The sequence below is a fragment of the Hesperophylax consimilis genome, chromosome 12, assembly GCF_061612785.1.
Source record: "Hesperophylax consimilis isolate HC1 chromosome 12, BYU_Hcon_1.0, whole genome shotgun sequence".
NCBI lineage: Eukaryota > Metazoa > Arthropoda > Insecta > Trichoptera > Limnephilidae > Hesperophylax > Hesperophylax consimilis.
Window position 1 is genome coordinate 27,491,532 of NC_142847.1, and position 15,016 is coordinate 27,506,547.

The window sequence follows — 15,016 nt, forward strand, 5'->3', positions numbered from 1 at the left end:
TTTTAAATATATTTTTAAAAATTAAAGTAGTAAAAATAAAAATAAACGTTTTATTTATAACTTACAATTTATATTTTTTACATTAGCTCCACACAGATGGCTCTGAAGAAAATTATTTTGTCATGTTATCTTTGGGTATGCTGTGTGGAGGGTAAAGAAAAAAGAAGAGGAAGGAGAGGAAGGAAAGAAAGATCTTGGAAGGAAAAAGGTATGAGAGTAGCAATCTGGGGAACAGTGTGTCCAGGATTGACGGACGTTTGAATTCATCCCTCCCATACGGTATAAGGCGATGGGTCGAGAGAGGAGAGGTAAAAAGATCTTCCTAAACCAGTCTCTCAAAACCCGGCCCACCACACAGTACTTACGCAGACGCATCCGCCGCCAAGACCTAGATAACCGTCACCCCATGAACCCGAGAACCCCTGCTAAGTTACCAAAAGTAGCGATCCACTTAAGGTGACCTATGGCAATTCTAAAATGTACCTAAAATACATATTTTTTTTTATTTAAAGTTAGAATATAAATATTAAAGTATGGCCGAGAATTGAACCTCGAGCAACTGCTTGTAAGGCAACAACTATCAACTGTGGTGATAAATGTTGACCATTACACCTCCAACTAATGTAAGAACAACGGCATAAATTCATTATACGAGTATATGTACCTATTGTAAATAAGAATGTTTTTTTTTCATATTTGTTTTACCATAACGTGTCCTTTTCCGTTGTTTTATTTTTTTTCCAGAAAATATTATTTTTTTATTCGTACATAAATCATGTACGATTACCATAATACTGGCATGAGCCTAGTATGGTAGTTGAGAAATATCACAAAAATTATAATCTTTTAAATTTTATAATATATTTTTTTAAATAACATCACATCTGTAATAATTATGGTTTAATTGTTTGCGGCCACTCCTTCCAGTAGATGGTTTAACAAGTACGACGCACATTTCATAGACATAGACACTTGAATTTTCAAGGGTATTTTTTTTGGCTAGAAATGGATTCTGCTGATCATAACTATGCTATAAAATTTCGTATGAAGCAATTGCGTGTACAAATGAAGGAGTTATCATTTTTTTAAGAAAAATTTGTATGGTACTGAAATTAAAAATGAGGTTATCTCTGGAATCATAAGTTTGGCCATTATATCCTTACACACATATATACTGCTATTTATTTGTATTTTTTTGACATACTTCGTATTGTGGCGCAACTTGCGATATTTTTTTTTTAAATCCTCAAAGTTGAAAAAAACACTTTTTAATGTTATGATTCATTTTAATGCTTAAATGCTTTACATATGAGTAGGCTTGCAGTGTAAATAAAATATTGTAAACTAGACAAAGCATACAAGTTGCATTGCACTTACACGCCCATATACCTAACGAAACTGGTACAGTGAAAATACAAGCCCTCTAAGATTATAATAGCCATGTAAAATTTTAAACACCCATATGAGGTAAAAATTGTTTTTGTTATCTTATTATTTATTTATCTTTTCCGTGTATCTTTTTATTTATATCTTTGATTCTATGTAAATTCATAGAATAAGTGTATGTATGTGTGTATACATGTATGCATGTAGGTGCAGACATGTCTATTATTCTTTACTTACAGTGTTGTGTTCATCAATGTTGTGTTTGTCTGTAATTAGTGATAGTATCAACCAAGTTTAATTAATGTAATTGTATTTCGAGAGCTTTGATATGAATCACTGTTGACAAACCTAAGAAGAAGAAAAAAAATCGCATTATCTAAAATTAGATCAAACTCCCGCCACCTCGGAACAGGCTCAGCCTAGTGAGGTGGATTATACCAAAAAAAATGTTTGTTAATTAACTTTAAATTCAGTCAATAATTTAGTATTTGTTTGGGGGGTGTAAAATATATTATTTGTTCTTTTGCTCATTCTGTTTTCTATTTTGAAATTATTTTTGTTTTTAAATAAATATTTCATAGTTTGTAATATAAATAATTTACGAATGTTAAATAATTTATATAGATTCTTTGTATAATAGGTCGGTCGAGAATGTTTTATTTTTGTTATTTATGACTTTAATTATTTTTAGTTATTTAATATATTTTTATTCAGATTTTAAACGTTGCTTGGAGTGGCTTTAGCCGTGTTATGATACGTATACATACGCGAGCCGAACTGCTGAACTGAACCTCAACTTATTGGAAAGGAACAAGGCAAACGCAAATGGCGCGAAACGCCGCTTGCAGTTGCTTAATTTATTTCCCGTAATTCGTGGATCGGTTCGCGTTTTGATTCGCAAATGTATACGTACCATTAGGTGACCAGATCTCAATAGCCAGGTACTTCCCAACCTTACTCTTTTCTATCTCCTTCCCCTCCCCACTACCTTCAGCCTTACAACATACCACAATTGGGGATGTCATAGTCTTACTGGCTCCAGACGCTTGGAAGCAATTGGGACTCTTGTGCAGTATTCAAATTAAAGTTTTTAATTTATTTTTGTTTGACATTAACTCCCTACAAAATAATTTTCCCTCAGGGCCTATCTTCTCTCTGGGGATGCTGTGTGGAGGGTTTTTACAGTAGAGGAAGGAGTGCGCAGGAGTCTTGAAGAGATCCATGTTGTAGGAGGGAGGTAACACTGAAGCCGCCAAATCATTCCCCAACCGAGCTATTGAACTCAAGAACCGTATACAAATGTTGGGCGCAAATTTGGCGTCTTTCCCAACTACGCACCGATTGCCGAAGGGATTGCTGACGCTAATTCCACGGAGCATTTTCCATTAAAATACCGGTGGAACACGGACAGCATTCTCACCTGATGTCTATGCTCTAATATGACCACCCGTTTCTGCACAGAGTCAAGAGTGTTTTGGGGCTCCAGATCACTTGCACTTGCGATTTTTACAGCGTCCGCAGTTGAAGGATATCCTCAATATATTTTTTTTATGTGAATACCGCACAAGAGTCCCAACTGCTCCCAGCCGTCTGGAGGCAGTGAGACTATGGCATCCCCTATTGGGGTGTGTTGTGAGACTGAAGGTAGAGGGGAGATGATGGAGATGGGGAAGAGGGAAATGGGGGGGTACCTTGCTATTCAGATCTGGTCACAACACAGAGCTAAAGCCATTTCAAGCAACATTTCATTTCTGAGTGGTGGTCTCACACCAGGGCGATATATAGAGTATCTTCCACTCTGGAACGTGCCGCAAGTATACTGTATATTATTTTTTTTTTTAAATGAAATCGCCAAATTCATTAAAAAAAGTGGGAATTGAACTTGTCTGCAACGCTCTGTTTCGTTGACTATTCCAAAGTATTAGAGTGCAATTGGAGCAATCCGCTCCGGGCGCTGAATTGCCTAGGCGCAAAGGCGCCGATAATACCTGACCTAACAAAATTAATTAATTACCTGACCTAACCTAATTCCTAAGACATCATCACCCTTGACATTATTTTCATAAAAACGGCACTACACAAAAATACAAATCATCCGAATATTATTGATTACAGTGATCCCCTACCTAGGCGTCTACTGGTTTTGACAAGGGACGCCAAAATTATACTCGCGCCAGGGCTGTTTGGCTCAGGGTTGGCCCTGTACAGTTGAACCATCTGTGGCAAGTAGGTACTTAAGGTGATGAGATTTCCCAAACACCTCACATAATATATATCGTTAGAAACCTGTACACCGAAAGACACACGCATGTATCAAGATTAACACCCCAAAATCGGACACATTTAAAGTGGAAAAACCGGTATGTCAAGGGTGCATACATAATGCGTAAAGTTCTTGGTGGGTGGAAAGGTGGAACAAACATTGGTGGTTAAAAAATCACTGATATGCAGATGACACCCCTTCTGAAGAGGAAATAATGAATCACCCCCTTGCTAAAATAGGGTAAGAAAGCAGGAATCTAAGTCTACGTACCAACGAGGCAAAAACAAAACTAATGGTGATCAACAGGATAACAATCGACATGGATAACTTTGCAGAAGGCTATAAGAGAAACTAAAGACCTTCTTTTTTGTTATTTGCCTGTCAAAAAAAAAATTTCATATTCTTCAAACTTTATTGTTTTTGTTGAAAGCGATACAGATTAGAATGTCAATGAAAAGTGTAACTTTTATAATTACACTACTCGAGAATGCTGGGTATCTGCAGCCCTAAGACGGATATTACATTACTGCGGATGGCTTATAAGCTTCTGAACGGTTTATTATCAATACCAGACATTCTGGCTAAAATCATAGACATATGAATATTAGTAGACCTGCCCTAAGTGATTAAAAGCCTATTATCCCCACTCCCCATACCGGTGCCATTGGAGCCGGCTGTGCTCGCGTATGGCCTCAAGTGAAATTTGAAAACGTGACGTCATCATTCTTGTGCGAACTATGGTCGAGGCATCATCGGTTCATTTTACGAAATAACACGGCAAAATGTTGACTTGTACTATGAAAACTTGTAAAAATAGATGTGAAAAAGAGAATAAACCCAATTGTCGTATTACATTCCATATACAGGGTGTCCGGTGGTAAAGTGCAGTTACTTCGGGAGGTGATTCTACGTGATCGTAGGAGTAAAAAAGATAAATAACTTTTTCCGAAATTCCAACTTTTAGATGTACTTTTAAGCTAATAACGAAAAATTTCTCCGACGTGCCCAGACGGCATTATTTTTTTCGTCGTTGCCAAATCTACATCCCGCGCCCCCCCGGTAACTAATCCCCGCTACCCCCGGCACCCGAATTCAGTCGGTCAGCTGGTAAACTGTCCCCCGCACCCCCTCCTGCACCCCCCGCTATTAGTAAATCGTGCTTTGAATGTAATGTGTCACAAAATTTGACGGGCGGAGTAAACAACTTTGAAAATTTAATTTATCTAAGAATTTTTGAATTCGTTCAGTAGATTTATTGTTTGTTCTCTGCGAACTTTTCATTTGGTTTGAATTTTTGACAGATGTGAAGAGAACCCCGTACAATTTAGATGTCGGTACGTGTTTTAGAGGTATAATGGTTATGGTGCTGATTTTATCAAAATCAAATTTTATAATATTCTTATTATTATTATAATTTGCAAGTACAAGTATATTACATTGGATTTATTATAGACGTTGTACATTATAATGATTTATGATCAATAAGATGGATCAAGGAAAAAAATATTTATGAGATGTAATATTTTTGGTATGCCTCGTTATTCTGCTGTGTCATTCGTGTGGAAAACGTTCTTTTTTTTAAAATGATTTTCGGCTATGTAACCATTGTTTTTTCTCACCTATAAAATTATGTCCCGTCTTTCCGGTTTATAAAAAAAGGTCTGATTTTTCGGATTGAAATTTTCAAAAAATCCCCAGGGTTTCAAAAATACGATTAAAAAAATAATAATAATACAGAATGTCTTAGAATATTTACCTTAACCGGAAAAAAAATTAAAAAATATGATGCAAGTGGCCTATTAGTAAAAACCGATGAAATTAGTTAAGTGTTCAATGAGTTATTAATATTTTTTATAATAAAAAGTGTAACGTGATTTTAGTGCAGTTCTCATTTTGAATTTGGTAAAATATCAAAACATACGGCGAACTCTGTGTTGTTATTGTTTACAATTCACATGCGGTTTCCATGGATACGCGCCACTCACAAATATGCAACGTTGCCACGTTCACACTTGTGAATTTATCGGGTAAGTTTGCACCTACACTATGGCTTTTTAGCAGGTATGTCTTTTTGTATGAAAAATAAAAAATTGGAATTTCGGAAAAAGTTATTTATCTTTTTTACTCCTACGATCATGTAGAATCCCCCCACGAAGTTACTGCACTTTACCCCCGGACACCCTGTATAAGCATTATTTTACTTTATTTTAAGCATATTCACATCGTATAATATGAATCAGTTGTTACTATCACATCGAGAAACGTCTGGACGCGAAACACAAAGCTGGTTGGTTGCTGGGAAGTAAATTATGAACATTTATAAAAGTGTCTTAACTAAATACTTAAACGAAATATTCGACTCTGAAAATGGAACCGAATTTTTTTGCCGAATTTGGACTTCGCAAATTTGTTCATAACGTGGCGAGTAATTTGCGCTCCCATGTAAAAATGTCTATTCATTCAAAAGCAGATTTTACTTTTAAGAAGTAAATGGTTATATTATAATGCGAGATGCCTATTTACTGTCAGATTGATTTATTGACGAATCACAGTCAGCTTCACTCCCTTCGTTCTTCAACAGTTGATTTTACCCCTCGCCATTATCTTCTCGTCTATTAATTCCTATGTCTGTGGGCTAAAATAGAGTTTATTGCCATTTTGCAGTACTCAAGCAAACATCGACAACTTCCATGGTAATGAAAGTAGCAGAACACTTGATAAAGAACAGATTGGAATGGTTTGTTGAAAATCACAAAATTATCTCTCCTAATCAATATGGCTTCCGGAAAAAGAAATCAACCATAGATAATTTAAGTGTGTTAACAACAGACATCCGTATATCTCAGTCCCTTAATTCTTGCACTCTGGCCACATTTCTTGATCTTTCGTCAGCTTACGACGATATATTAATTATCATTTTGAAAGAAAAATTAATTAAAATAAAAATTCCCTTAAAACTAGTTCAATTTATTATTAATTTACTAACAGACAGATCCATTATTATCCACTTTTCCTCGAAAACGATAAATCGCAAACTATGGAAGGGGTTACCTCAGGGGTCCAGTCAGTCCATTATTATTTAATATATATATAAGTGATTTAGACAGTGTAATTCCTTCATCTATCAAGCGACTTTATTTTGCTGATGATTTTCTTATATATTTATCACACAAAAATCTATCGCGCGCTGCGAAGGAATTGAATTTGGCTTTACATAATATTAAAGTTTGGTTGTTGACAAATGGGATGAATTTAGCTACGTCTAAAACCAAAGTAGTGGCTTTTACGCGCAAAAGAAAAAAAACCCCCATTTCTGTCTGCTTTGATAGTGTCCCTCTTCAAATCGTTAAGCAAATTAAATTTCTTGGACTACTTTTGGATCATAAACTTTTCTGGCTCCCGCATATTCAGAACATTTCGGCTAAGTGTGAAAAGGGGCTAAATATTATTCGAGCTGTTTCCAGAGTGTGGTGGGGATCTCATCCTACTACTCTTAAATTAATGTATGGTGCTCTAGTGAGAAGCCATTTGGATTATGGAACATTTCTTTTCGATTTCTTTTCAGGTAGAATGTGTTGATCCCCCCTCTAATTTTGAGGAGACAATTCCTGGCTGATAAATATATTTTTAAATCTTTTTCTGTATCGTGTCACCCTTTAGAACAAAGTCTTGATTATTTGTTCAATAACTTAAATAACGAAAAAAGATCGACAGATAAAAATCGACTTCCTCTCCTTCTAAAAAGTTTTCTTTCATTCAAATCTCTGTCTTCTTCCCTCCAAAATCTACAAAAAGATCCTATCCTTCCTATTTTCACCATCCCATTTGATTCTATCAATTATATCCCCAACGTTATAACTTTAGACTTCCGAACTGATATTTTAACCTCATCTAATCAAAATGTTGAGGAAAAATTTAAAAACATTACATCTTCTAAGTTTCCAGAATTTTCACTCATTTACACAGATGGTTCTAAGTTTGATAACAAAGATTGTGGAGCTGCGGTACACATTCCCGAATTCGATTTAGATTTGTCTTATAAATTGCCTAAATAAATTTCTATATTTACTGCAGAATGCTTCGCAATTGAACAAGCTTTGAGTCAAATCCAGCTTTTCAATATTCGACGAGCCTTACTGTGCACTGACTCACTAAGCGCAGTGTTGAAAATTTCCTCAAATATCCATAAACCAGAAGACTATATTATTTATAATATCAGAAACACCCTTAAATCTTTAAATGAATTAAATTTCGAGACAATATTGGTTTGGGTCCCTGGCCATTCAGGAATTGAGGGTAACGAGAAAGCCGATTCTCTAGCTAAACTTGGAACAATTTCTGGCTCGAATCCTTTAGATTTTAGAATTCCTATCTCTGACGTCATCCCAATTCTTAAATCCAACATGATTCGCTCCTGGGAAGAAAATTGGACTAATACGAAAACCCGAACTGGTGCTTTTTATGCTGGAATACAAAATCATATTCCAAGTAAACCTTGGTTCCACGGCAAGAAAAAATCCAAAAGATTTATATCCTGTATCTCGAGAATGAGAATTGGTCATTGCTCCATTGCATCCCATTTGTTTAAAATCCGGGTTCTAGATAGTCCACTCTGCCAGTGCGGCATGGAAAATGAGACTCTTGATCATGTTGTCTTTAATTGTAAAAATCATTCATATTTCAAAGGCATTTATCGTTTACTTATAAAAATCACCCACCAATCTCCCCTTAGTGTTCCTTATTTACTTTCTCTCAACAATTCTCGCATTTTCTCAGTTCTATACAAGTTCATAGACTTGAATGACTTCAATATTTGAGATTTCCTATTCCCGTATAGATTTCCCATAAAATTATAACCATCTCCCTTAACTTTAACGGCACATAGCACTCTTTTTAGGGTGAATTGCCTAATACAAAAAAAAAAACTTTCATGGTAAAGGGGTAAAAAAAATGATATATTTTTTTCTAATTTAATTCATATAAAAAAATATATAGTATACTTGCGGCACGTTCTACACTGTTGAAAGACCACAATCGAAACGTTACTTGAAATGGCTTTAGTCATGTTTAGCAGCCAGATCTGAATAGCCTACTTTCCTCTTCCCCATCTCCTTGCCCTCGCAATACCCTACAGCCTCACAACATATCCCAATGGGGCAGAGCCGGCCCTGAGACAAACGGCTAGTAAAAACCTCAAGGGCGCTGTGTTAGGTGTGAGATATTATCAGCAACTTGGCTCTTTGGCCCCTTAGCAAGTCGGCGCCTGGAGCGGTCTGCTCCAATTGCATCTGCATAGAGCCTCTATTCTCATCAGTCATTCCACTCGTACAACTCGTTGTTCGACCCACTCGTTGTTCAAGAGAATAACTTTTGATGTTTGACGTATGTACCTTCGATGAGACTCAAAAATAAGAACGTCAACCAATGTATGTACTTACAAAGGCGTTTACGAGCAGCCTGGATTGGAGAATCGATACCCAAGGCTGGCATAGTTCTACTAACTCGGAGCAATTGCCACTCTTGTGCGGTACCTATTCACATTAAAAATAAACAGTAGTACTGTCTTGCATTGTCACTTTTATTTATTTGTTTTTTGAGAAAGACAAACATTCCTAGGTTACGAATAACCTGACAATATTTTAAAATCATCTACTACTACCACAGTAAGCGGAAAATGTTGCTTGTGTCGTGATGGAGGACTTAGCCAGCCGAGAAATTGAACCTACGACGCCTGGGTGGGACCCAAACGCGATGCCAACTCAACCACTGACCGGACATTACTTTATTTCTTCGTATTACTTATTTTTCATTTTATATTACCCAATCGTCGTCTTATGAACCATGCATCTGAAAATGTACTGTTTTTCTTCGTCTTGTACCCACTACATACTTTATTAATTCTTCTCCATCAATATTTTTCTGAAATTAAGATTTCCCAAATCTGTCAATAACAGGGCAAGGAAATATTTTTACTGTAAATTCCTGTCACCTACCTCAGAACAGGGTACACCTAGTTAGGTAGGAAATGTAAATCATACAATATAGAAAATTAATTATGGTAACTACTTATATTATTGTTCTCTTTTATCTTGTATGAAAATGTAAAAATTATATTTCAATAAATGCCGATTTGTCGGCACTGAACTAGAAAAAAGTAGCTACTGTACTGGTATTTAGGTATTTACTGTCTCTAAAAGGTGGCAGCACTGGGTATCATTGTAAATGTAATGTTTGTTATTGTTATGTTATGTTATGCAAAAAATAATAATTTATATATAAAGATGCAAAAGTCGGTCATTTTGAATACATGTAGGATAACAAAAGATTTTTTAAATATTTATGTTGAGGGATCAGTAGGATTTATAGGCCCTGTTAGAAGTTCTACCGAGCCGAACCCTCTGATATGAAAATATCTGGAGTCGGTGAATTATTTTCCCATTTGATCTCTGGTGAGTTGACGTGTTGTTCTTGTATTGTTTTATATTTATTTTGCTTATATAATGCACTTGCATAATATTGATTGACTAGATGATCATTTGTGGAAAAGTGTGTGGAAGGGTTTAGTTTTTCCTATGGGGAAGATTTAACCCGGACAATAAAATCGGAAATTTAAAAAAAGAATAAGTCAAAACCATCTTTATGGTTTTCAAATGTAAAAAAGAAATCATGCAAACACCTTCAGTATGGCTAGACTGAAGGAAAATGGATGTTAGTCTTAGCGTCAAATACCTGGGATATATTGTCACAGACGACCTGAAAGACATTGAGGATATGGAAAGACAAAGAAGAGCTATATCCGTTATAGCTGGTATGCTGTCAAGGCTTTTTCATTTTTGCAGTACAAACGTCAAAAGGATACTATTCAACGCATTCTGCACTTTGCTGTACACATCAGATGATGCTTATACTGCAGCACTATGGAAATGTTCCTGGAACACCGGAAGCTTATGGCGCAGACTAAGCCAATCAAATGACACTAACATCACTGCCATGTTTACCTGGATGCCGTCCCCCCTAATAGCCCCCTGGAGATGGGAGATGGGAGATGTTCAAATATCCTCCATAATGGGCTGCTTGCACACATTTTTCCGCATTGCCTATCTGTGCATTCTTATTATTATTTGTCTGTTATTTTAAAATGGGAAATGTATTGCATTGCACTACCCTTACATACATTCTGGGATAAACTCTTATTATTATTATTATGCAGATTGGGAAAAGGGGGGAGGGAAATGATAATGATGTTATTCAAGCCTTAGACACATTACGGTGTATTATGCGAGCATAATTTGGGCGTGGCATACACATATTATATGTTGGGGTGACACACTACGTTATACTCATTCCTAAGAGAGGGGGTCAAATCAATTGGGGAATTGCAGTCGAGTATCATTTCTTTGTATGGGATCTGTCACTTTGACAGATGACAGTCGTGTAATTACTCCGTAAATTGTTCTGACATGGTCAGGTCAGGGGGTCGTATAATTTTCAGATATAGCTTGGCTAGCAGATCACAGCGTATATCGTCACCACGCCCACACTTATAGCACATCATCTTTTTTGGTGTGACAAGTCTATATGGGATTGTATGGCGAGCAATATGGAGTTATATAAAACGCTTTGAACTTATAGCGTAATCTGTCAGCCCCTTTATGCAATTCAAATAACTTACCAAAAGATATATTAAAAAAATATTGTATTCAAGCATCATTTCAGAGTGGATGATTCTTTCACTACATTTTCTGGTAATACAGGTTTGTACAACCGAAACTGTATGAGAAACACCGAAATGTGTTGACTGAAAACTATAAATATATAAAAACACAAAGAACAGTGGGAAAAGTAAAACCAACACTTACCAAGATAATCCCAGTTTCAGACATGAAGACATTGGTTGTAATTTTTCAGGAACATGGACACAACCACATAAGACTTCTACCGGTTTATATTTTCAGTGACGAGTTATGGCGATAATTATATGCACAATTTACAATACGAGGGTAATAACTGAAGGAGATCACAGCAAAAATTAAGAATTTAAGTCGAAAAACAATACATACTTCTTATCAAAATGCAAACGCCAACAAGCCAACATATTCTGTCGCAAGCACATAAGAGTTCTACCGGTTTATATCTTCTGTGACGAATTATGGCGATAATTATATGCACAATTTACAATACGAGCATGATAACTCAAAGACATCACAACAAAAAATTTGAATTTGTGTCGAAAAACAATACTTCTTATCACAATGCAAACACCAACCAGCCAACGTATTCTGCCCGAAAATAATTGAACTTGGATTTACAGTTTTCTTTTGTCTTCTTCTATTGCAAGTAAAGTAATGGTTAGATAGGTAGGTACTTTGGATAAAAGACATTATAGTAGGAACCCAATGTAATGTCATTTCGAAACCAAAACAGGTACTTCCCAATATTCCTCAGGAAGATTTTCCCAATTTTTTTTTAATGGGGGTGGAAGATTCTGAAAAATGAAAACTCCCGGCGGCCAAAATGTACACTAGCAATCCCTGGACTGCATAAGTAAGTGTGTCAATCTGTATTCCTAAAGACAATTGAGTTGAGCCCATAGAAAAATGTATAGTATGAAGGCTTGGATGAAAACAGTTATTTTGAATCCACAGTTACAAAAGACTTCATCATCACAGCTCATTGTTGACGTTCAACGCAAACCAAAAAAAATAAAAACACATTAAAAATTAGAAAATTTATTTGGTTTTGTTAAAAATTAAGAATATTATTTACATTATACTATGACTAGAAGCATTATTACTGAATAATAAATACTAAATTTAATCAGATTTGATAAATCAGTGAGAAAATATATTTTGTTAATTTAAAAATTATTATTGTTACCAAGTATGGGTAAATAATTTTAAAGAGACCCTTGCTTGTGTAGTGTTAATGTTGATGGATCAAAAAATAATTTGATTTTTTATTTATTTACTATAATAGTAAAGCTGCATATATCGACACAGGATTTCCCTAGTGAGATGAGCGGCTTACAATTTCATTGTAACATACTATGTATTTTTTGAAGAAATAAAAATATTTTTTCATTGGACTAAAACTTAATTCTGACAATATATATATGATAATAAATTATTATAGAAAGGTATTTAAACGGGATAGAATGAATTTTAATGTATTGCTTACACAAAAAAATATTGGAAAGAAAATTATGAGAGAAAAATAAAACAAATGTTCAACGATCCTCTTCTTATGTAATGACAGAGAATAAAATAAGTCGTTAATTCTCCAAAATAGAGCAATGAGAATAATACCTAGGCGAAATAGATTTTCAAAGGTAATTAAAATGTTAAAGGAATTAAATTTGCTAACAGTGAAGCAGAACACTGATAAAATAATGAACAACCTATTACCAAAATACTTTTCAAAGAAAATTAAGACATTCACAAACATAATACAAGAATGTGCAACGAAATTAGGCTACCAAAAAAGGACAAAGCCAATACATTCAATAAAGTATTTGCTTCCTTCGAAAAAAATTCATAATTAGTTTACCAACTCTTGTTCTAAAAACAAAATTTTAATTGATGAGTGTTGCCACTTTTAGGTAATTCAAAATATTTTTAGAGGAAGACACAAAGATATTATCTATTTAACCCTCCATAGGTATTTTATTATTTCATTGTACCTGGCAATATTTATAAAAATTTGAATTGTTAATAACTAATAATTTGGAACACCATAATAAAATTGACCCACATTCGAACACAACATTGGTGTTGCATATAAATTTAAATGCCCATGGGTCCAATGATAGCCATCTTTGTTCAATAAGTCTTTTCAAGTGAGAAATTTAAATATGTAATAATTATTATGAAAATGCTTGACCTGAAAGAAAACATTATAAACAAACGTTTTTATCAATACGGTGACCGGATAAATCATCACAATTCATAATTCATCACATCTTTAAAAAGTTATATAAAATCATGGAAAGTGATGAAACAAAAACTTTATTAACTGGGTTAAGTAGGTTAGGTTAGGTTAAAAAAAAAATTTCATCGTTTCTAGTGACTTTACATCACTTTATTCACTTTTAAAGGTGTGTTGAATTGTCACTGTGTTGAGTTATCATGGAACCTATCAATACATAGGATGGTAATGACATGACTAATGAGTAAATAAGAATTAAACTTAGAACACAAAGGTGTTGTTGGTGATTTCAATTATAAAACTATAACCACAAGAAAATCTTGGTGGTTTTCAAAAAGAGATAATATTACACATTACAAATTCATTGAATAACAGAGGTACACGTTCACTATAATTTCGAAACTACTTCTGTATGTTTGTTTGTAACATTTCATGACAAATCAAATATCAGAAAATTATACAGACTACAAAATTCAAACAATGTCATGGATCTGTTTTATATGAATGAAAGGAAAAATCAGTATGGATTTACATTGCATACGTATGCAATTATGGACTTCACCAATGTAGATATGTATATATATAATGTTTGTTTTAAGAGGTTATTAGTTCCCCCTTTGGCCGCTTGCATAGGTAAGTTTGTCAATTCTTAATTTCCAAAGATACTATAATAATTGTTTCGAGCAAGTCTTTGAAATTAGGTACCTAGGTAACTTAATTTTATAACCCTACTTTTTCTAGTACCCATGTATAAAAATATAAAAAAAATTTCCCATGATTTTTCACAGGTAACAAGCAAAGTATAATTGCAAATACATAATAAGTAAAGAAATATGTAATTATGCAAAAGATGTTGATAATAGACTTCTCTATTTTAGTCTACAAAATCATTCGAGCGTAGCATTTTCCTTTGAAAAAATAATTATAGTAGGTAGTAAGTAGGTACCTTCCTATGTTGAACACAACATGCTTATATGTAGTTACTTAACACTAATTTATAAGCCTACATAATATTACACTTATTTTGGTTAGGCGATTTTTGGTAATTACATATTTGATTTTTATAAAATACAAAGCTATTATTAATATAAGGGTAACTTAAAGCGATGCACCACGTCGTGTAACACATGGTATCGAGCCGCTAACAATGACACTCCTTATATAGATGGTGATTAGGTTTAAATTCTCGCTTAACACTAGCCGCCTGTTTTGATTTATGCAAGAAAAAAAACATCACCAAAAAGTGTTTTATTTTGTTTTGCGAAGTTCAGGTAAAAATATTTACAATAATTTTCTAAAGAATTTAATTTACCACATTATGAAATAAAACCTTAACTGAAAAAGGGTCGGTAACTAAGAGATTTTCAATTTTAAAGCAGTTTATATAGGCCAGATACTTTATTTTTTCTGGGCTTATAAGAGATATTAAAAAAATGTTCGATT

General features: G+C 34.3%; 1 protein-coding gene across 1 annotated transcript in view; it reads right to left on the minus strand.

Moving 5' to 3' along the window:
- LOC149419410 (trehalase-like) overlaps positions 1–11,628 on the minus strand; it is a 99,133-nt gene extending 87,505 nt beyond the window's left edge. The window contains exon 1 of the mRNA XM_089637812.1: positions 11,509–11,628. Coding sequence (XP_089493938.1) covers positions 11,509–11,540 — 32 coding nt within the window. The 5' untranslated portion in view covers positions 11,541–11,628. The remainder of the gene's footprint in view (positions 1–11,508) is intronic.
- Positions 11,629–15,016: the final 3,388 nt, after the last annotated feature.